The sequence below is a fragment of the Centrocercus urophasianus genome, unplaced genomic scaffold (genome assembly GCF_019232065.1).
Source record: "Centrocercus urophasianus isolate 14NV4802_14NV808 unplaced genomic scaffold, USGS_Curo_1.0 seq_5, whole genome shotgun sequence".
Taxonomy (NCBI): Eukaryota; Metazoa; Chordata; class Aves; order Galliformes; family Phasianidae; genus Centrocercus; species Centrocercus urophasianus.
In genome coordinates this window covers 1,385,838-1,410,312 of record NW_024885088.1, presented here as the reverse complement: position 1 = coordinate 1,410,312, position 24,475 = coordinate 1,385,838, and the positions used below count along the sequence as shown (strand labels likewise).

Here is a 24,475-nt window from a genome sequence, read left to right as displayed (position 1 = left end):
CAGAAGATGACACTGTGAGGTCGCCTAAAGCCTTGAAGAACTAAACCAGATTTTGTCCAAGAACTTGCTGGACAGTCAATTGTGTCTACATGCTCTTTCCTCAGCCTGCATATCAGCACAGAGCTGTTCTGAAACACAGCCTGAAATCTCCAGGGCTGTTGGTGCATGAGAGCAAATGAAACAAAGTTTCAATTTCATTTCTGGTAAAATAATGAAACTGAGGTGTACAGGGCAGAAGATCCCAAATATTCTGCCAGCAGAAGCTACACAGAAAAAGAGATCAGAACTGGAGGCAGTGTGCATGGGCAACTGCATTCCAAAGTGGCAAAAAAAAAAAAAAAAAAAAAAAAAGATGGAAAAAAGCTTAGTTCAGTCAGAGAAACTCACCCACCCTCACAAACCAGGTGTAGAGCATCTTTAAAAAAAAAAAAAAAGTAGCCAAAAATTATTCTAACAATATCCCAAAACATAAACATAGATCATGTTTTAGCATTGAGGTTATACAAATTCTTGACTTCAGCCTTATTAGCAACTTTTTCCCCATTTAGCATTACCTTTTACTTAACTCTCTACATGAAGACAACATGCTAGTCTTCCATGTTAGTGGAACTGCCTTCCAGCTACTCTGGAAGAAAAGGACTTGGAAAAGATGCAGTGTCAATTAGACACTCATGTGCCAGGTACACATTTCCAAGCTCAAGTAGCTAACGCATCCTTTCCTTACAAGCAGAGAAGCAATTGAGCTGTACTTAAACTCAGCATTTGCAGCACTGTGTGTGTACTGGTGACTATATGCTGGAGTGGGGAGAAAGGGGAATGTTTCCAAGTTAGAGCACTTAGAGAAAAGAGTCATAAATCATGGGGTCAGTCAGGTTGTGCTTTCTTTTAACCTTAGGGTATTATGTTTTCAATACAATATTTCAATAGCTTTTTTCTCTGTAATAATTTATCTGGAATTATGGCTACTCTTACAAGCTCAGAAAAAATTGGCTCAAGCAAAATGAATCCTTTGTCATAAATAGGTTGTGTTCATAACTGCAGCCTAATCATTCAATTGCACATAAGTCAAATAGTTATCCAGACTTTGTAGGAATATTTCCCTGTCAATAAATCTAACGCTATTTAAAAACTCTGGGCCAATGTGACAGCAGCCCGTTAGATTAATTAGGGCAAGGTCAGAAAACCTGAACTCACAGCTACATTCATGTCAGAGTTTTGTTCCACCCACCATAACCTGATTGTAAACTCACCAACCATTTTAAACACAGGCATGTTGGGGTTACTTCATTGTCTCCACTTATATATAAACACAGATTTCTACTTTTTACTCTGACCACAAACAACTACACATGCAACTGAGAAGAAATGCACTATATTGAATTCACTGATGGTGGAGTTTTTAAATTATTTTTAAATGATTTCTTTTTTTAGAGACTTGACAATAGTTGGACTGCTACCAGGGTTCAAAAGACCACAAGACCATACATACAGTGGAACTGTCAAGCAGCAGTCAGCAAAATCCAAATTTCACTAGAAATGGATCATCTCTGTGGGAATGAGAGGACAGTATTGTCTCTCTGCCTGTTTAATTCTTGACCTTTATCATGTGACCATCCAAAAGGAGAGTGCCCAAATTTGATGGGCTTTGTGTGAAGTGGACCCTGGAGGTGAAATTCTGACCTTGACAGGGTCGATATTTCATCCAAAATCCCTTGGGACAGGCCTCCAAATCATGTCTTAGGCTTGCAGCTTGTATCAGATGATAGCTAGCTGACTTTCATTTACTCCTGACTTAGGTCAAACTTGGATCAGGGATCAAGAGATGAAAGGCTCTATATCTCATTATCAATAATCAGTGTTCTCCACAACCCTAAAAAAAGACATACTTCATTCTTATCTACAAGACCTTAAAACTTAAAAGGGTTGGGGTCAAATTATGTTACTTCAATTTATTTATATTCACTGCTTATAAAACAACTTCCTCTATCACTCTCATAGCTAAATGCTAAAAACATAAATACTTTTCTTGCTAATGTGGAGGTTCTGCTATTGTTCTTTATGAGCATTACAGACAATGCAATTAAAAGAAATTAAAACGAAAAAAAATTCTCCCACACACAATTTTAAAAGAGAAAAAAGAAAAAAAAAAAGAGGAAAAAAAAATCCACAAAAACAGAGGTCAAACCTAATCCAGGCCTTCTAACATCAAAACTTTTCTTAGCAAATCACATCTTGTATACATGTTGCCCTGTAACATAGGAGTGAAACTTCACCAGAAGTTTTTCGCAGTTACAGAAGTCCTGATACTGAAGAAGTATCATTTGAAATATTAGCCACTTTTTTGCTAGCACGAAGCTATGCAACTCCTCTGATTTGGCTGGAATTATGCTTTTGTAAAGCAGCTAAGGATATGGCTCATAATTTTAGGCAACTAATTCTAAAGCATTTTGGAAGGAAGATCCTGATGTTACTGAACAAACAGAACATAACATCCGCTTCCACGCTGATTGCATTGCTCTGTAAATAACTGCATACTTAAACAGGCAGAGATTCTACCATGACTCTAGATAGCTGTAAATGTCAGACCCTTCTTTCTTATTTCTTGTAAACCTTCACAGACAAACTGATTTGCATTACATAGAGAACAAGGCTATGCATACGTACATGCAGAAGACAAGTACTGAAATATTGCCATGAAAAGAGACCTCCAAATGTGTCAAGGGAAGAAAAAGTTAAATAAAGTTTACTGGTTACACTACATTAGAATTTTAGAAATTATAAATAGAATTTTTTTTTCTCCTACCAGGAGTAAACACATAGATGCCTAGAACCTACACGTAGATGCCTACGCGCCTAGAGAGCCCAGTTGCTCTCTAGAATCTAACCAACCTTTAGGCCAGTTTGTCACACACTTACTTCACCTAATATATTGAAAGTTTCCTGACTTTCAGGAAACTTGAGGCAATGGGAAGGAGAGTCTTGATTACAGATCACTGAAGAGAACTGATTCAGCAAAGCCTCAAAAACAGATTTGGAAGAGATCACTGCAATCCAATACACTTTAGCAATGTTTTTTGCCACTCCTGATTTAAACCTGAAGAGCACTTTCAGAGGATTTCATCCTGCAAATCCTTGCTCACGCTACCAGCTCCTCTCTCATCTGCTTCCTGATTCCTGTAGGAGTAGTGTTAATCACTCAAGGCCTCCCAGAAATTTTTTTCGCCTAATGACAGGTAACATCATCATGTGTTTCCATAAATAAGATGTAAGCCATCTGCAGAGATCCTTAAAGATACTGTGACAATAATGCCCGAGGGAAAATATGAGGGAACAGAAAGGAAGGGGTAAAAGGGATATGGGTGGAGATACAGTCTCTGACCTGGATCTGCTGCTGAAGAAGGTTAATTTTGTGTTGCTGCTGCAGGAGTTGCTGCTGTTGTCTTGCAATCTGTGGAGAAATTGCACAGAAGTAATGTGAGATATGCATCATCATTCCTAAAGTTGTTGCACAGCAAACTTCAACCCTGCTTGGTCCTATCAGCTGCTAAGTTAAGAAACCTTCAAGCGTGGGTGGCAGCAGCCTGGACTGCCACTGAGCCAAGGGGCTCATGCTTAGGAGCATTCATAGCAAACACTGGTGTGAAAGGAAATCTTACAAAAAAATGCTGTTACGGATGTTAGGAGGAGGACTGACAAAAATCTCTCTCATTACCAGAAGTGGTGCTGTTAAGTAAAAAAAAAAAAAAAAAAAAAAAAAAAAAAAAAAAAAAAAAAAAAGAGAATGGAAGCAGCTCCTCCCTGCTGAAGGAGGAAAAGAGGAACAATACTGGGAGAGAAGATGGAAAATAGTAGGGGAAGGCAGAAAAGGCAAGTAAAAGGAAGATGGACAGTAAAATTATTTTTATTCTTGGTACCACCTATGCAAAATTTTCCAAGAGAGGAAATGGGACACTCAGGAGGCATTGGTGTATTTCACGGGTGTAGAAACAGACACAAAGAGACTGGAACAGGGTTTGGGATAATGACTGTGACAGTCAGCAGAAAGGAGCCTAAGGGGCAGAGCCAGTTACATGGCTCTACAATGAACCTGATTCACACAAGTTGATGGGGTAGTTACACACCTCCTCTCAAAGTCATGTGTGTTTTCCGTAAGGACTTCCAACCGTTGCCTAAATGACTAGGAGTTGTAGCATAGATATATTTTGCATACGGTGAAGGAAAAAGCAGGCAATAATGTAATCAAATCAGAGTTCTTAGAGGATGAACAAACATAAACCATGATATGTCTCAAATTGAAAAAGCAAACTCTGAAAATTTTCATCTGAGTCATCACAAAAGCTCTGCTCTCATGAATAGCTAGCACAGCAGTACAAACATTAAGGAGTATTGCTATTCTCCTGTGGAATGTGTACACATCTCAGGGTCAGATGGGAACTTATATACACTTACTGGGAGGAATTTTGTGCATTCTTCCTCTCAGGTGCTTTCTTTCATTTCTGTTATTAAACTATTAACGTAAGAAACACTCGTTCATAGCTAACTCCACATCTAAAAGATTGTTCTCTTTCTAGAGCATCTTTTTAAGTAACCAAATAGATTTTACCAATATATTTTTAAAAGTTCATTTTAAATTCTATGCAACAGAATTATACACATTTTCTCAAATTAAAATAAATCCTAATAAAAACCCTGAAGCGTTTTTTCCTTTATTTTTCCATTTCCTCCATTTTCTTTTTCACTCTGGGGTCGTTCAGTCATCCTGTAGCAGTGATTTCTTTAATAGTTAGGGCAAAGGGAATACACCTCCTGCAGGATGTCTCCTAATGGGGGGATTCTGCCACTTACACCCTCACGCCTTCCTCCATTTTCTCCATGCAAACAACAGTGTGATACAACTTGGCTGGTTTCACAAGTATGTCACTTTTTCTGCTCTCTGTGGGATTTCAGGTGCGAGGCCAAAATACAAAGCATTTAAGATAAAACTTTTAATAGAGAAAAAAGGGAAAAACAGAGCCAGAATATCTGAAGATGTCAGCAGTGCTTTAGAATCTTAAGATTTGTTAGCTATCATACCAATATTGAAGTATGACAACCATGACTGAATGTGCAGAGTACCATTATTTTTATTACAAGCTGAGATACATGCCCAGATAGATCAAATGCTTCCAGATAGGAGGTAGTAGAGTAGACTACTGACAAAATTTTAAAGAAGGTGTCCAAATATTCTCTGTTCAGGTAAAGAAATGGGCATCCATTTCCATTAAAATTCACATGGCACAGATTTGTTAGAAAAGTTGTGGTTTTGCATAAAATAAAATGTGTCAGTGTGTTCGCAACGGAACTGTTCATGTCCAAAGGCACGTTTATGTTTTCAGTGGAGGGAATATTTGCAAGAACTGAAAATCAAGCCTCTCAAGTGTAGAAGAAAAAACGTCAAATTTCTTCACTGACTTCATATTGTTCCCCAGTTTTTTCCCACAATTGGCAATACAATCATTTCATTTGCCTCATTACAACCCAAATGCTACATATTGAACACCACTGAATACAAGTAGCACTTGAGATTTTGTAGGAGTACTGAATTTGCACACTTATTTACACATACTTAAAAGAAAACAAAACAACAACAACAAAAACTACTGGAAGAGAATACCCCTGAACTGGAATATATCTTTGAAAGACACAGTACTGTGTATTGCTTAAGCAGCAAACTTAAAGCAGCATTCCAATTTATTTTTGCTCACATTTCTTCACCTAAGAAAACAAATATTCAAGAAAAAAAAAAAAGAGGTGAATAACAACCTTAGGAAGTATAAATCCTAAAAGATAATCTGCTGGGGAGACCTTCTAGAAAACGATTTTAAGCCAAAAGCCACCACAATAATCACTCACCTGTTCTTGTTGCTGCTTAGCCAGCTCCATTTGCTGGCGTTGCTTCTCGATCTGTGAGGCAGCCAGTTTCTTCTGTTCATCATGAGCTGCTAGCAGCTGTTCTCGCAAACTGGTCAGCTGATTGATCATACCCATGAGCTGCCTTTCTTTCTCAGCGAGGCTTTCTGGAGTCCCTGGGCATCATATGGTAGGGGGAAAAAAAAAAAATGGAAAGAGAAGAGAGGAAATTCAGAGCTAGTTAGGTTTTGCAGGTTCAGTGTAAGCAAAGTTTTAGCTGAACCAAAGAGCTGCAGCCCACTGCAATTTATGGCACATTATGGCCTGTCCTTCCTCAGGAAAATGAACCATGAAGGATAATTCCATATGCAGACTTTGATCCACTGTCCCCCTTCAATATTCTCTTGCCCATTCATCTACTTTCTGCTGCCTATCAGCTCAGTAGGGGAAAAAATACTGCCTGCTCTGAGTTTCAAATTTTAAACCTTGTTTACATTTCACAGGGATCAAAATTAACATTTCCAGTTCTTATAAACTACTGAGTTTTCAGCAGAAACTTATAACTAAGACACTTGCAGAAACTGTAAGGTCCACATTAACCTCTCTTGTATATTTAGTGGAAAGCAGGGGGGTCCCCTTGGGGTGGGACCTCTCAGCCTCCTCGCTGGTACTCCCACAGCACACAGCCACTACATCATTCCCATATGTCCTGATGAGGATGAAGTGATAAAGTATTTAAACTGTTAAGGATGAGTACTGCTGCCCTCACCATCTATTAATATTTTTAAAGGAAAAAGCCTTGCAGAAACATACCAGAAAAACTGACTTAAGTGCAACTCACCATCTCTCATGTTCACTGTCACTAGATGCTTTTTAAAGGAGGACACAGACACATAAAGGAGGACATAGACACAGGAACCGACTAACCTCTATCTCTAAATCATTCAGTAAAAAGCCCTCCTTCCACCCAGAATGACAGTGATTACAAGGGAAGGGAAGAAAAAATTCCAAGAAAAAAAAGCTATGAATCACACACTAGAAACAAACAAACAAAAAAATGCACTATTAGTATATCTAGTATCATTATACTACAAATTTAAAAGACCAGAAAATACGCGTAGCAGCTAATCCACAGATATCTCCAATACCACCACACCCTCTCATATGAGTCAGAGCCACGAAACCTTTTTCAAAAAACCCTCAGGAAAGGATTAGGACCACCTATCTCTATGCCTCCTCCGAAAATAATCTGCTTTTGGGGACAACCCTGCCACACAAACCTTTCTAAAATGCAGGAAATGCTCTTCTGCCAATGTCACCAATGCTCTCCAAGAGGAAAACAAACAAACAAAAAAAACCCAAAAAACAAAAAGAGAGAGAAAAATTTGGCGACTACACTAAACATGCTCCTAGCCAACTATCAGTCAGACATGGAAAAGAGCTACTTGTAATAGCTCATTTAGTCTACCCCCCTGCCAGTGCAGGAATGTTCTCTACAATATATTTACTACAGCTTTCGACACTGGATTGAAAAGTCTAAAAGACTGAATCATCTACTTCACGCTTTGGAAGACTGGTCCACAGCCCTACAGGTAGGTTATTCACTTGATATTTAGTTTCATTTATATTCACTGAATTTCATCTTCGCACTTCCAAGCAGCATCCCATTTCCTACTTAAGCAAAATCCTTTTAACACATTTCTAGATAATTATATACATTTGGGAAAACACTAAGAATACATATTTTGATATAAAGGAAATGTAACTTGATCTCCCACATCTGAATAAAAAATGAATCTAGGTAGAAATATCCCTATTACAAAACAGAGGGCTGCAGCAGAACATTCTCTGTAGTAGGAGCTGGAAACTTGAGAGTTGAATGGAAATAGCAACCACAGGACTTAAAACTCTTCTGTTAAAGGCTGGGAGAATTAGAAAACGGCTAAAATACTAAAGCAGGCAAAGAAAGCACTTTTTTTTTTTTTTTTAATTTCAATAATTGGAGAGAATTGATTTAAGTGATGCACTTGCCACCTGGATGTATAATTAGTTAGCAGTGCTACTGCCACTCTTCTACCCTTCATACATTCTTCTCTAGGAAAAAGGGTACAGAGTTCCCAAGTTGCACAGCAGAACTACTTGAAAAGACAGCTCCTTCCTTACCCTATCAACTGCTAGCAGTTCACTTCATTGTAATATTCATCTAATGACAACTATCAGTATATTCTCGCAGTACAGCACAGTGTACCACACTGAGATATTTGAAAAAAGAAAATATTTTCTTCTCAACTTCTATGAGGATTCATGAGTGTGAGGGAGAAGAAAATACAGAGAGAAAGAATACAACAGGTTGCTAGTTATAACCCTTAGTAGGGTTAGAAAAGTGCAATTGCTCTCAAATAATTCGTTTGAGAAATGCAGTGATGCACACTGAAGATACTTAGCCAGTACTGGCTCAGCAGTGCATTCTGAGATCCCATAGTAGCTTTCAGATGGGAGTCAAAATGCATTCTGTAAAGCTAAATTAATTTGATGGGTGGAAAAACACTTCCACGTGTGTGGACTGACAGACAGATGGGTCACAGAGCTCCTCACAGCAGCAGCAGAAGACACCTCAGTAGTCAGTGCCATCCTCTCCAGCTCCCACATGCAAAAGCTCTCCACGCGCACCCCAGCAGCAACTTGGCACAACCAAACTGCATGGGCAACCTGCTAGCACAGCTCTTCTGTCATCTTGCTCCTATGGAGGAGCAAAAAGCTGCTTGCTTCCCTGGAACACAACAGCTAGATCTATGCTACAGGAACAAGGGAGACGGTTTGGGTGAGTAACAAGTAGCCATGGAATGCTGCTGACAGCCAAGCCCAAGCTATAGGCGTACCATGGCTGTGCTCCCACAGAGAAACACAGAGGAGCTGATCTCCTCATTGTTACTATCTTTTGGAGCAAGTTTGAAATGCCCAGAGGGGATGCTTCATGTACTAACTTGGTATGTACAGTACCAAGTCTTTTGGCTTATCAGCTGGAGTGGGAGTAGTCTGGCAGAACCATTGTTTTTGTTGAACAATCTGAGACCATTAATAAGCTGGAAGGGAGAATTTATCACTGTCAGCTTTTAAGAAAATACTTCTTTGGAGAATACTTTGTGGAAAACACAGCTTAGCCACTTTTATGTGATTACCTTTCCAATAACTGTAATAACATTAAATTGTAATATTGAGTCTTCAAGGTACCTTTCCTTGCAAAGCAAGTACTCAGCCATATTGCCAAACAAGCAGCACACTGGAAAAGATCAAAACTACTACCACAGTTAGTTTTGAAGGTTTTTTTTTTGCTGGTGGCTTATAGAATTGTGAAAGCTAAAAAGAAAAAGAGTTTTTGAATCCGACTGTCTTGGTCATAATGTGAACTGTTTGATATTTTGCATTTTGCCCTCACTATCTAGCACCTTTTCTATAATTTCTTTTGTGGAAGGAGCTAACGAAACTGCAATTTAAAATTGCCGTATATAAACGACTTTGTTTGCATAACAAATGAAGACCAAACAATACCCAAAAGTTATATACACAGTGGTGAACAGCTTTGATCACTACAAGACTATGAGTATGAACTAAAACACACTACCAAGCACTAGCTGCCATTTTTATGTCCATTTCTCATTGCTGTAAATTATAGGTAGACAAGAAGAGCATGCTTCTGTCCTGTCACCACTCTGTTCTCTCTCTTAGCGAGTATGAGAAGATCCAAACTTTCACCATTTGAAGTGTCCTGGCACTCAAGGGATTTCCATTTTGAAGATTATGCAAGTTACACAGCAAAATACATCAGCATTTTGAGCAACCACAACAGTTGAGTGAAAACAGGTGCTTAACAGATGCTGCCCAGGAAGCTACAAGCTATCCCATGCTGCCAACCTGCCAGATCCTTGGAGGTGGTGCAGAGCTCAGCAAGGACAAGTCACAGCCCCAGCAGCTGCCTCTGGCCCCTTTGTCACTAAACTGAGAGCTGCTCTCTGCAGCATGGAGCTGGGGTTGGTTCTGGAGCTGCTCTTTGCTCTGCACCACTATTTGTACAACTGCAGTACTTACACTCTGCATTGCAGTATGACTGGGAGGTAAAACAAGTGCCTATCACTGCAGTGTACAGCTTAACAGCAAGCTAGATCACTTCACTCAAGTACTGAGCAAGGAGAGTGGTGCATACCAATGGCTGCCTCAATAATTACTCCTGACTATCATCAGATTCGCAATGAGTAGATATTGCATATTTTGTGTTTAACAAACCTTTCACCCACCCGGCCACCCTGCCTTTCAGAGGTTGCTGTAGGCACTTGTTCCATTTTCTCTGTACTCTACCATTGCAATGGCAAAATGGGAGTTTCTCACAACATAGCAAAACAACAGACAACAGGCATCATCGTATGCACTACAATGGGAATGGCCCAGGAGAAGACGCTTTCCAGATGCACCATCTTAGACCAGATGCACCATTCTCTACCACCACAAAAAGAGATCCAGAAAAAAAAAAGTGTTTGTGGATACAACACCCGCAGCAGATGGCAATAAAAGAAGACTCAAATTAGTGGCATTCTGTATCGCCAAACCTAAACTTCATCTCACATCAACACTACCCATAATAGTGTTTCAGTAGGAAAAGAAATTTACTCAAATGTGAAATAAGCTATTACGCATTCTTAGTTCTGATTCACAGTCTCAGACTGGCAGTGACAGTAACATTTTAATAAACATTAGAATGAAGACACCAATATGACCAAATGACACACTTAAAGTGAGAAAACGAACAGGAGAAACCTTGGCATATTCATCCATAACAGAACCAAAGGAAAAAAAAAAAAAAAAAAGAGGCAGAGAAACTCCTTTTGCAATCCAAACAGTAAATACTTTATCGTAATTTATTAGACAGAATGAGAATGTAAATGAGAATTTGGGAAAGCCAATATTTTCTTAAACAGGCACTCGAAGCATTTGCTGCAAATGCTGAAGTGATCAGGCTGTTTGCTCACAGCCAGCCCACAGATCTGCTCACAGCCATGCAGCTCCCAGCACATTCTACAAGGGGCAAAGACATGGCCAGGCACTCCCCAATCTCTGAGCCATGTCACAATTAAACATCCAGGAATGTTATCAATCAGAGGCTTCCCCGCACACACACAGACAGTGAAATTCATCCCCCCAGTCAGTTTACTATCGAGGTAATTACATAAATAGCTTTTGAACTGTCAGCATCTGTCTTTCAAAGAAAAATCAAAGAAAACAATGTGCGAGTAGAAAGCCTGGAAGACACAATAATATTGTATTATGTTCGTATCATTAACTGTAGTTACAAAAGGAAAAAAAAATCCTTCTGTATCTACAAAGCTTTGCAGAAGAAAAAAAAATTAAATGGAAATAAGAATATTTTGAAGTACTCCATGTTCAAATAATGATAAAATGTATAATAATAACTAGAGCACACAGTACAGAGCATTTTTTAATTTCAAAGCATTAGCTAATTGATTCTCTTCAAGACTGTCAGCAGGTAGAAAGGTATGCATTACCTTTACATATGAGAAAACAGCAGCTTTAAGTTTCAGAAAATTGCCTGAAGCCATTCTTAACTTCAGGGACTGTAAGCTGTTCTACTGCTGGCCTTCTTCAGAAAGGCCACAAATTTCTTTATGCACAGTATATAAATACCTGCATCTCTGCTTGACCCTTGATAGCAGCCAGGGTCCTACCTAAAGGAGCCTTGGGAATGAAGAACTCACTGTAACACTCTAACCAAGCAATGGGACTGTGCTGCCAACTTAGCTCTGATGAAGACATAAGTACAGCCCATAAACCAGCCAAAAGCTGAGCCATCTCCAGGCATTTACTGCAGTGATGTATTTTCCAGTGAGATTTTTAAGGCCAGAGATGTAACAGTCTCAACACAAAATTGAAGGAGTCAAGAATGATCTCTCTCCAACTGAACAGCCTCTTGATGAAGATGTTCTCAAAAGAGTTAAAGTTCTCCTAGCAATAACATTATTGTATCTGAAAAAGAAATAAATACATCCAGGCAGTTGTCCATAAAGTGAGTATCTTCTCTTGAGGGTTTTATTCCAGTATATTTTCTTGAGATTTTCATTCTCATTCCATTGTCAACTCTTTGTCTTCCCTCACCCCAATTTTACTTCTGCTCTGTCACATTAGGAATCCAAACGCACTAATATTCCGTCCCATAAGAAGATCAGGAAAGTAAAATAGAGAGGCTGCCTCTTCTAATGAAAAGCAAACTAATCTTTGTCACACCTTCCCTGAAAGACCTACTTAGAACATGATATTAATTTTAAAGAGGAATATTCTCCCCTTGCTGCACAGGCGGACCCGCTGCTGACGTCACCTGGAGTTGTATATGTGAGGCAATGGGGAGCTCCTGTTACGCGCTTTCGGAAAAGGTGGTCTGATAACAGATGTAAGCAGCTGAGGTAAGTTCTGAATTTAAACTCTTCTTTTCTCTGTCTTGCAACAGTAATGTCAGATGTTTATGACCAAGCAGTGAGTACGTACTTGAAGTTCTGTATCGATACGGTACTACGGGCGGGTGTATTTGTGGGTGGACACGGGCAAATGGACATTTGCACATGCGCAAACTCCCTCGATGCTTCCCTAATCAATACTTCAGGGAATGTTTTATTAAAGACTGGCACACAGCTTTTCAAGCCAGTAAATCTTGGGGCTGCCAGGATGTAAATATTTAAGAACTGGCATTTTTCATTAAGCATTTAAGCCAACTTCGCTACACAATGACTGCCATCACTTACAGCTACCTACCTTGCTAAATTAAATGACTTCATGTGATTGATATGGGAAGTCAGCTTAATAAAAGAAAACTTTCTGACTGCTTTTTACTCAGCAGGCTGCCACTACCAGAACAAACAAATAAAGAAAAAGCCCAGAATTCAAACCTGTTTGCCTGTACCCACAGATTTATGTAATGAATCTTTTTTGCTTGCAAATAGAAGTCCTTTTTAGAACAGCAAGTTCAAACGAAGTTACATATTTCAGCCTGTGGATGTAATATTTTAAGTTTCAATGGAAGACTTTGCAGAATGAATAAAAACAAATGATGAACAATTACCGTATTTTGCCATTACTACCCTCAAGAATTAATATTCTGTGGGAACAAAAACTTAGCTGTCTGCTCTGTAACAGCCCAACACATTACTGTTTCGCAATGCTGGAAAAAGATGTCAGTGAGCATTCTTCATTTGCTGTCATAAAAAGTTTTGGTACAGTAGACTGCAAACAAAGCTTGGTATTCAACCAGGTTAGTAACTTACTGTCAAGGTTATAAAAGGAATAGACAGTGTTTGTGTTGAGATTATTTCTCAGAGGCTTTTCTTTGTTGGATTGCCTAGACAAGAAGCTAGGACTCGGCTAGAGAAACAGCATTTGCTAGAGGAATTGTATGCAGTAGCAGTATAAACAGTAAGAAATATGTATGTGTATTTGCTTTATTTTGACAAACTGGTAATTGTAGCTCAGCAACATTCATCTCCATCAGCACATCTTTGAGGTAATTTTAGTACAAAGAAGAACTGGTTTAATTCCCTTTTGTCATCCAGCACTCTGCATGATGTTTAAATATAGTGGTTTGGCCTCCACATGTTCAAACAAAATAAAGCCACTGGCATTTGCTACTTTAATTAGTTCAATTTTATTCTGTTTTCTCCATTAGTAATACTTTTAAAAATAAAAGTTGTAGTTGTTCTGAATAGAACCTAATCTTTTTCCTGATCAAACTGAGCATCTGTAAGAAAAAAGAAACGACAACAACAAAAACAAAAAAACAAAACAAAAAAAAAAAACCATAAAAAACAAAAACAAAAAAAACACAACAATCTTGCTTTGCTACAAATTCCCATTTTTTGCATTTTAGATGCTTTCCTCTAGCCCTCCTCTTCCAAAGATGCTGCCCCCAACCAAATTCCCATCCTAGGGTCAAATAGGAGCAGCTTCATCCAGTCACAGTCTCCATTTCAGACTTTCATTTGGCCTGAATTCTGCGTTGGTGTGGCTCAGTTGGCACTGTCTGCTGCTCTGCAGTCTGAGAGTATCATATTGCAGCGTGATCAACCTCCACTAATTTCAGCAGCTGCCAAATTTCCTCTCGAAACGTAGGTTCCCCTGTGTGCCACTGGGCAGGTTCCCCCTCCAGCACTTTTGAGATATTAGCAAAGGACTAAAGCCCTCTGTCAGCAAATTGCCAACTATTAAACACCCCCCAAAAATACGCACAAAGAAGAAGGTTGGAATAAATATTGAATTTATCGCAGTTAAATGCCAACGACCCCGCATGTCTTACCTCCTTCACTTATAACTTTCTCACCCTCCTTCTCTCCCCACTCCAAATACAATGCTACACTACCCACAAAAATTAAAAATAAAATAAAATAAAAAAATAAAAATCAACACATCCATGTCTGACAGAAGTTTGCAAACATTTTTCAATCATTAATTTGCAAATGCAAAATTTACATAGCTCCCATGAAAGTGTTCAGCTTTCACACATCTCCCGGGGATCTCTGTTTTATTAGTAAAAGGTTTAAACCCAGAGCATTCCCCACGAATAACCTCTCTCCCTTCTCCCCCGCTCCTTCCTGTCCACATCTAAATGCAAAATTCTTAGCTTTCTTGCCTTCAGTTTACAGATTATGAGATCCAACATGTCACTCACTGGATTACTGCACATAACCTGAGCACTACTTGAAGCTTACTTGTCTTCAACTTGTCCAGTGTTACTTAAATGGAATTATCCGTCACAATCCATATAGCGAATCTGCATAGCCCACTTATCTCAAGATTCTGTGTGTCACCTACCAGATTATCCGTTTTAATCCATACATTGAATCTACATAACATATGTCTTTAATTCACAGGCTCTGACGAGCTATAGTATCACTGAATGGATTATTTCTCTTTATCCATTATTGGCAGCCCTAAAACCATTGACTGCATACTCTCTCGTGCCCCATCTTCCCAACATAGAGTAAGATTAGAGCCTGGGCAAACATGGCCCCATCATCCATCAGACACAGCGGGATGTAATACCTGCGCCGATACTTCATGTTACTTGGAGCACAGGTTCTCGAACAAAACAAGTATCTGTGTTATCATGCATTAAAGATTAGGATTGGTAGGCTAATCTTGCTTTCAATTACACTCATAAATCTGGAGTTACTCCAGTAAAGTCTTTAAGATTTAAGTGGATACAAAGAAGAGCTGAGTTTACCCTAAAGACAAACCCTTTGACATTGAGTGCAGAAAATAGTTTGCCAGGCTTGGTTAGGAAGTAACCTGTACAACTGAGAGGGATTTTTAAACAACAAAAAAATCAAGTTCAGGCTTGCCCAGTCTTTCTTGAAAGGTTCAGGCGCAATCACTATGAACAATGCCTTCACTTCAACAGCAAACCAACTCTGAAAGATTAGTGACAAAAGTCAGTTCAGCCTTTTGTTCCACACACCTATTCAAAATTAGCTAAGTGGGGTGCATACAAAATACGTATTTATATTTCTTGACAACCCTTGATAAGTGGGAGATGAACAAGATTAGCAGAAGGGCTTTGTGTACACTGGGGAAGTTTTAACGAGATTTCTCCTCCTGGCTGAAACTGTCTCACTCACATCCACAGCAGCCAGGCCAGGCCGCACATCTCGCCATGTACTCAGAGGCCAGCAGCCGTCTCCAAAGCTTGCTCTTGGGCCTTGTCTGAGCAGTGAAACTCAAATTTCACAGTTGTTTCTAACTATGGGTATGGCCACTGATAGCAAAAGGCCATCTCTCAGTGGTCCACCCTGCACGTTGCACCTCCTGCAGTCAGTAACTTCGCTTTGGAGGAAAGCAACTACTGTCACCTCGCAGTTCCCAAACAGCAGCAGGCTCTGCTGAGAGCAGGGAGGGCTGTAATTCTCTTTCCTGGAGAGCACTGAAGCTCTCTCTGCCTCACTGACTCCAATAAACTGCGTTAGCCGTGAGCAACTCAGAGGCTTTTTGAGCCCCTTTCTTGAATACGATGGGTGTAAGTTTGAATATACTTTAACCAATTCACTATACAGTTTTAAGGTTTTATCTTAATATACATCCACTCAATTAAATGTTTTGTATGCTTTACTACAACAAGATTTCTTAAGAAATCTCCATTTCTAAACTGAGAGGCAGCCCTATACTGCCTCTCTAAGCAAACAGAGCCATTCAAACTAGATTTCAAACTAAATTTCCAGATATGGCAGGTTCTTTGCTCAATTGTAAGGGCATTCCCTTCCTGTATCTTTTAATCAAGCCCTGGAATGCACTATTAGTACTATTAGTACTTTAGTCCCTCGACATATGTAGATCATTCTAACTAAGATCTTGAAGTTTGTAACTAAGCTTCTGCAGATACTCTCACTTTTTTCCATTTTTAGAAGCGTGCAGCTGAAGAAAAGGGGGCTTGAAGTGGCTGCTGAAAGTAACAAAGCAAGTGAAGAGGAAGAACTGAATACAAAACTAAGGAGTCTGGAAACTTAGTCTAACCATCCACAGACTTCCATATCTTTAATAAAACACTATTGCTTTCTAACTTATAAGAAATAACACTAACAGAAAATAAACTCTTCATCTTCCTTTCTCTTAACCTCTACCAGCGAATAAAATTCAGTGTGAGTACACAAACTTGGGCATTAGCAATATGTAGTCCAGCGCTGAGACTTTAGCACATGACATACTAAAACTCCCCCAGATCTAATGAAAAACACAATGAAATTTTGAACAGTTATGTGGAAAAAACTATTCAGCGCATAAGACAGTTGGGCAGTGCAGATTCTAAGTGCTGTCCACATTCCAGGGTGTATTAACAATAAGACACTAGTTGTGCAGTGTTTCCAAATATCACTAATATAGAAATGAAAGAAAAAAATGCAACTGCCAAGACAAATATAGAGAGAAGTTAATTAAAAACTCACAACTGGAAACCTTAATAACTGCACATTTGTATAGAAGGACAAAAACATTCTCTAGCCTAATATACGTGTGATTGTACACGCATACGTGACTACAGACCAGCTTCACTTGCACACCTTTCATGCTATCTCACTAAATACAGCTGCAATACAGCTGAGCCATTGTTCGTTTGCAGCTCATGGCTGGCGGTGCCATGAAAACCACATTCCTGGGCACTAAATAATCAGCCTTCGTGACCCCCCAAGAACCTGTAAGTCAAATTCATTTACCCCCAGAGGGCAATGCTCTATTGTATCCTCCCTCCTTTCCAGCCACCTAGGAACAATGGACAATAATTGCAACTGTCACGGCAGTCAGTAGGAAAAATAAACCAGTGCCTGTTTTCACAGCTTACTGCCAAACCTGATCCAAACACCTAATAACCATGCCCCCAACCACAGCACCACAGTTGCACTAAAAAGCGTCAGATGTGAGGCTTTTGAACAGAGCTGCAGAACAATAACTAGACTTGTGTTCAAAATATGAAGCTAAAAAACAAAAATTAAAGCAAAGCAAACTCTTCTTTGAGGCTGTGCTGTTGCTCCCATCCTCCCCCCGGGCGAGACTGAAAGGACTGCTGAATTTCTTTCGTGCTAGCACAGAGCTGCCTCCGCTGCTTTCAAGTTTAACTTGTGAGAGAGAGGAAGGGAGAAAAAAAGATTGCCCTCCAAGAGAACGAGATCACAGGGACCCGGGGGGAGGGTGGGGGGGGATGGAGAGCAGACTACTTCACGGTGCACAGCACTTCTCAGCGCAGCTTCACTGAGTGCAGGGGGAGAGCAGAATCACTGCGCGAACTCCTCCAGCTCCAGCGCAACAAGAGTTAAAAGAGGCTCCAGAAATCCTGTGAGAACCACCGAAACACACCCAAAAGTGGCTATGAAAGCTGCCTCTGTACATCAGACCTAAAACATTTTGAAGATTCGTCAGTCCATGGCAGCCGACGTTGTTACTTTAAAACAATGTGCTTCCAAACAACAGAAATCCCAGGTACGCCCAGTGGCTACCCTGCTCTGTGCGCCTGGAGAAAATGTGCTCAGTGGGAATGAAGGACTCAGGGTTTGGCCCTCTGTTATAACGATAATATCACAGCCCGTTCGGAGCCGAAGCACTATATTCTATTCTGAAGTTATCCTACATATGTAGTGAATATACATTTTCTGAATTACAGCCTCCTAGGGAGAAGCTAGGGGAAGCAAGTGGCATACTTTCCTACTTGTGTAAGTCAGCGGGCTAGAGCACACTAATGCTGATGGCTTATTTGTGACAAGCTGGAAGGCACATATAATTAAATTAACACTATCTTTGCACATTGACCAATGTGTTAACCTATCTGAGCACGTCATGTGGCAGTCTTTACTGAATACTGCCCATTTCTAGTGCAGACGGTCCATAAACCAGCCAAGCACGAGGTCTGGGAGCCTGTTTGAATGAGGATCTCTGCACTGGGGACATCAGTAAACAAACAAACCAAAAATAATGGAGAGGAATGAAATCTCGTTTAAAACGTAAAAGAAAGGCTTCGTTTTAATCTCAATCTACTTCCACATTCCCAAAACAACACTGGCTTGGATTTTGCTACTGTAGATGTACAGTGATAGGAATGGGAGAAGAATCAGACCCACTGTTTCTTTGCAGAACCACAACACCTGCTCTGAAAACTGAAGTTTTTGACATGCAGGTATTCTGTCAGTTCCTCATCACAGGCATTCAGGAAGAACTATAAAAATTTTAAATTACACGACAACAAACAACGACAGGTTCCCCAACATGACCTCACATATATAAAATGGGGAAACATTTTGGCAAAGCAGAGGCTACTGCTGCTGGAGAGTGGTCAAATTTTGTCATTTTCCTTCTGGAGCATGGCATTAAAAGAACATGCTTTAGCACACAGATGTTGTACGCTGTCTTTTCAAATCTGCGCTGGCTGATTTCAGTACCTAGAAATAGCGTAACACTAACTTTGGTGGGTTTTGTTTTTCTGGTGTTGTTTCTTTTTCTCTTTTTTTTTTTTTTTTCTTTTTTTCAGTACATTCAGAAAAGTAAAAAAAAAAAAATAATCTCCATCACCAAAATCTGTACAAACATGAACAAGGAATTCTGAGTACCCTCAGTACACTCAGAAGCCAAGTGCTGCTACGCTCTGATCCCACACATAAGCCTGCATTTGATAAGCGAATTTACATTTTTTTTTCAGTTCAGCTGTAGCATCTATCTTCTTATAACAGAGAATGATATGTGCAACAATGGCTTTACATAAGTTCATTCATTTAGGGCAATAAAACATTGATTCGTGTATTTACATACAGACGCAGGGCATACACTTTATTTCAGCCTCGAATTACTACGCTTCAAGATGAGGGAAGGGAAGAGGAACAAACAAACAAAGTTGCAAAAAGCCCGTGATAAATGTATATTCATTCTCAGTTCGTTTTAGCAGAGAAAGAGCATTACCTTTTATTTCTCCAAAGTTCCCTGATCCCATGGCAAGAAGCTTGTCTTTCCAGTCCTTTGATAGTAGCTTTTCAATACTGGGAGTTTCTGAGTGAAGGGGGGGAAAAAAAATGTAAGCAAATCAACATGACTGTCTCCACAATAGAACTCATTAAAAGTCTATCTGCTAAAAATAAGGCCAACCCTATTCTGGGCCCCAGTCGTAATGACTTCATCAACAAACTGATAAGAGGGGAGGAAAAAAAAATGTGTTTTGTCACCTGCTGTTTCAAAACCATTAGCTTTTTCCTCTCGTGGAACAAAGCCATAGTAATTTCGTATGACAATGGGCACATATAAACCTGCAGTTCATTGTTTTTCAATTTGGTGAACAAGTTGCTGCTTATAATGGATGCCTGTCAATTTCTGAGCGTTAGTCTGTAGTCAAAAAATAATTATGTTGATAAAATGCAGAGTAAAAAGAGAGAGAGAGGGAGAGGGAGAGAGAGAAGCAAAGAATTAGCTCCTAAATCTGCTACATGTAATTATATCCCTCTGAGTGTTTACAATTACATCCACTTTATAATGTGTGTTTAAACATCGTGTGGTGGTAAGCATACTGTGGAAAGATTTTCCAGTAGCACGCACATTATAAATAATAATAAAAAGTTGAGTATGAAAAAAAAAAAAAAGCCTTAAAAGAGTGCAAAATCCAGAGGGAGAAAAGGCATCGCTTAGAATGGAAACCCATTATTTGCTCATTTCAGATTCTATCACTTCCTTTAAAAATAAAATAGACTAAAATATATTCCTTCGGTATTTTCAGCAAAAATGCAGCCAGGGTATGGACGGGTCTGCTATTTATGTCTGTAACTCTCGTATTCTGACCTCTTTTTGTGTAGAATTTTAATGCATAAGTAAATATAAATGCTAATAAAATTCAGAGGACATTAAACTCAATTCCAAACAATGTAATTGTATATTCTTGTCAGCATTTAGATGGGTACACAATTACAATAGCTTTCAATCCTACGATTAGCACTGCATTCAGTTAGAAAATGGAGTGTACTAAAAGATAAGTGTCCCAGTATGCGCCATCTAAATAACAATACCCACACTTATTATCTGGATCTAAGACATATACTGCTATTCTCCACATTCGTGTTTATGTGTATTTGTATTTGTTCAGGCGTTTGTTTACCCCCTACCAGGAGCATAAAGGGAGTACATGTTAACTTATCAAAGGGACCGTCTGGCCTAGAGACCATACAATTATTAGCAACTGGTTAATTTTCCCCACAGTAAAAACCATTACGGGGAACCTTCATTATCTCGTTTGGCTAATTCTGCCTACTTTCTTCAAGCCCCAACTTCGCGAGCGGCGGTGCGGGAGGGAAGATGCGAGCGGGGGCCCCGCACGGCGGCTCCCCTCAGCAGGCCTCTCTCGAGCGGCCGTCCCACGGGGCAGCGACGGAGCCCCGCTCCCACCCCATAAAGGGAGCCGCACCGCCAGCGTCTCCCGTGCAGCAGTATTTCCCCCTCCCCATTCCCCTCCCGCGACGTTTTTAGACACGCTGCAACGCTCACTCTCCCGTGTTCTCTATACAACGGGATGCTTCCCGCTCGGCGGGGAAGGATTCTCCCCTCTAGGAGGGAAAAATTCACGAGGATTCCGAACCACGGCTGCAAGCTCTGGATGTGCGACGAAATCGGAGCGGATTGCTGTCGGGAGTTGCACTGCGATTCTCACTCCCGTGCGGGGCTGGGCCGGCTGCGCCGCGCTGCAGGCGCTCGCACGCCTATTGCCCAAGTTTGTGCGTCGCCTGTAAACACCCATTTTTTTCAAAACATTTCTGAGTCAGTCAAATAAACGGTGCCGATTTTTTTTTTTTTTTTTTTTTTTAAATCCTGAGCTTTTCACAAATTCTCGAGCAGCGTGTAAACAGGCCGGAGCAAATGCGGTATTTGCAGTAGAGGACTGTCAGTCATGAAAAGCTAACAAACCTTTGCAAAGCAGGAATGCGGCAAGAGAAATCCATTGTGCGCTGACAATAGGCTCCAGAGCCTGTAGGCACCAAAAGCAGCCCGTCTTACTTTTAAGTCTATTGTCAGCCAAGTCCGTGACAAAGCTTTTCCCCTGCGGCTAGACAAAATACTCTCTGTAGCGCGCTCGTCAAGGAACAGAAGTCTTCCGTCTAACTCCCCGCGTTACAGCAACAGCCGCGCCGGCTGCGAGCGCTCCCGCCGCCCCGGCCGAACCGCCGCCGCCCGCCCCGCCCCGGCCCGCCCCGGCGAAGGGGGGAGGCTGGGCCGGCCCTGCCCGGGCCGAGAGCGCGGCGCCGGGGCTGCGAGGGGCGCTGCCGCCGGTGAGCGGCTCCGCGACCTTGTGCCGGTGGGGCGGTCCCGAGCGTCCCTACCTCTGCCTCGGTGGCAGAGACGGCGGGAGATGAACGCCGCGCGTCAGGGAGCGGCTTTCGCGCGGATGGGGAAGACCGCGGGAGGAGATGGTGATTGGAGATGTGAAAGGCCGAATGGCAAAATCCCAATGGTAACAATGCATCTGCTCATTACTGTGAGAATATGAGTAATATGAAAATTTAACGCGATTATAAGCCCCGCAGCAATCCCGATGGCATGAAAGAGATTGCGCTGATCTAATAAGCGTCTCCCCTGTTGAAATACTGTACGTTAACTATTTAAAATAATATTATATGGACTTTTTTTTCCCCCCTTAAAAACAAAACATGTAATTGTATTTAATTGATGTACTAACTCAGTTCCAAACCTCTCTTGACTCCAACTGCAATTTTTACTGAAAGGCACTTAAATAGAATTTTGATATAGAATCAGCAAATAATTGTCCTGCTCGTACTTAAATAGAACTTTAATTCTTGAAGACAATAGCTTCCCCACCCCTATAGCTTAGCAGAGCTAAAGAGCTATATTAAATCTAAAGAGCTATATTAAATAACAGCTTGTTTAATTCCATTTATACTGTGTTAACATACTGTACTTGAATAAAATATGCTATTCACACACTCAACCTCTCACATTTCAGTAACTGCTTGTGAAATACATTCTGCATCATATCTTGGAAACAAACATTTACTATGCTGTTTATGTACCCCATTAAAAAAAAAAAAAAAATTTGAAATTTAAACATCTTAAATAAAAGTAGCTGTTTAAAATGTTACAGCTGTAGAGCTTCCATGAATTACATAGACAGAACCTGAGCTTTTGTTCAGGCTTTTTTAGACTTTCCTGGGAAGGTGATGCTCACAAAATAAGAAACACTGTTATCTTGCTTGTGAAGTACTCAAGATTCATTAGAAAGTCAATAGAACTTTAATGCTTGCACATACAATGTGCAATTTGAAATCAGAAAAGGTGGTCTGCACACAGGAGCCTTCCTAGCCCCCTCTCCAGTGCTCATTTTCCTCCGAGATTTAACAGAAGGATTTCACTACATCCAAAAGCTGACTTACACTGGTAGAGATTTTGGACATGCGTCAGGACCATTATGTATTATTACAGTCTATATTTGCATTTCCAAAAAGCAATGGACAGTGCACTCTGCCATTCTGAGTATCACGACTATTCACACTGCCTTCTAATTCCAACCTTGAGAGGAATCCGGGATTAGCCCCACTTCTTAGCCCCACTTGAGCTAAAACCTTCCGTTACCCAATTGCAGTGTAGGACTATGGCACAGAGTAAAACAACTGCCAGTTTATCCACAGCACAGTATGAATAATACATCTACAAAAGAGTTGTTCACAGGTTGTTTGTTACAGTCATTCATAATGTTTGGGAAATATTTTAGTTCCAAAAAGGCTATGTAAAGTGGTAAGTAAAACAGGATTATGAGTAGGGCACCAAAGAAAAAGACTGAGATGGAAAGAGTAACAGGAGTCACTAAGTAAATATTGGAGAAGAGGAGACCAACTGAATTAGAGATACAGATTAATCCACAAAAATGATTTCTGCTCTCTAATAGCACATTTATCAGTCACTAGCCCTTTCTATCTATATTTACAGTGCCTTTTGCTTTCCTTGTTTCACCCTTGCCTCTGTGGCTTGCATATGGTTCTTTGCATCAGTGCGTATGGCAATACCCACTGGAGAACAGCCCTCCAACTGTGCCAGCCATTGTTACAGCAGCACGCTGCTTCTCGGCGCCCCACACCCCAGCACTCTCCCTCCTCCCCTGCCAAGGGCTCACCATACTGACTCCCTCCTCCACATCAATGAGACCTGAAGGCTGATGCCAGCAGCCAGTCCTCGCACAGACCTCCAGTGCAATGTTACCAAGCTCCCTTCTCAGTAGTGTAGTAGTCCCACATTGACTGCTCCAGTTCACATATCCACAGGCACGTGTGTATTTATACATGTTGAGCATACATATAAATATATGTTGAAATTCTGGTGGTACTGAAAAGCAATGTATCTCAGTAAATTCACATAAAATAACTTTTTAACCTAACTTTTTATGCTCTAACAAGCATACTGCTGTCTCTCTCCTTCAGCATTTGACCTTTCACACATGGCTTCACTGACTCACTTGCTTAAAAGACAAAAGGTTTCACATTCTTAGGGACCAGTTTGTTTCCAGAAAGTGGCCTGAACCACAAAGCTCTAGTAAGAGTCACCACTTTTAGTACTGTCAGGGAGTCTTGAATTTAATTTAGTCTACTTCCAGAAGTTTTTTTTGTTTGTTTGTTTTTTCAGGCATTGCAGCTTCCATTTGGGAAGAACCTAGTCCTACTCTCAAGTTAAGTGGCGGTGCAAGTGCATGTGTACGTGAACCTGCCTTCCAAACCGGTTGCACAGCACCATGTTCCCTTCAGGCCCAGCCTCTCCAGTGGCTCTTTTCAATCCATCCTTCAGGGTCACAGTCTTGGAAATCTACTTACAAAAGCTTAGAATGATCTTCATTGCCAAATCTCTTCCTGTTACCTCTTTCCGCTCTTGCTGATTATTTACTAAAAGGAAAACTCCGACCTCTCTATCTAAAGGCTGCCTGCTTCTAGAGAAAGGAATGCAATTCCATCATGCTATAACAAGGTGCAGGACAGCTGCTGTTCACATGATGCACTTCCAGAAAAATCATATCTGAGGAAGACAGAAG

At 40.5% G+C, this 24,475-nt stretch overlaps 1 protein-coding gene across 9 annotated transcripts in view; it reads right to left on the bottom strand.

The window, feature by feature from the left end:
• The window catches only part of SOX5 (SRY-box transcription factor 5), a 332,325-nt gene that overhangs the window by 137,619 nt on the left and 170,231 nt on the right, over nt 1-24,475 (bottom strand). For all 9 annotated transcript variants that reach the window (XM_042834992.1, XM_042834991.1, XM_042834996.1 and 6 more), the window contains exons 4-6: nt 19,369-19,455; nt 5,893-6,065; nt 3,380-3,448 (exon numbers count right to left, since the gene is read on the bottom strand). In XM_042834992.1, coding sequence (XP_042690926.1) covers nt 3,380-3,448; nt 5,893-6,065; nt 19,369-19,455 — 329 coding nt within the window. The remainder of the gene's footprint in view (nt 1-3,379; nt 3,449-5,892; nt 6,066-19,368; nt 19,456-24,475) is intronic.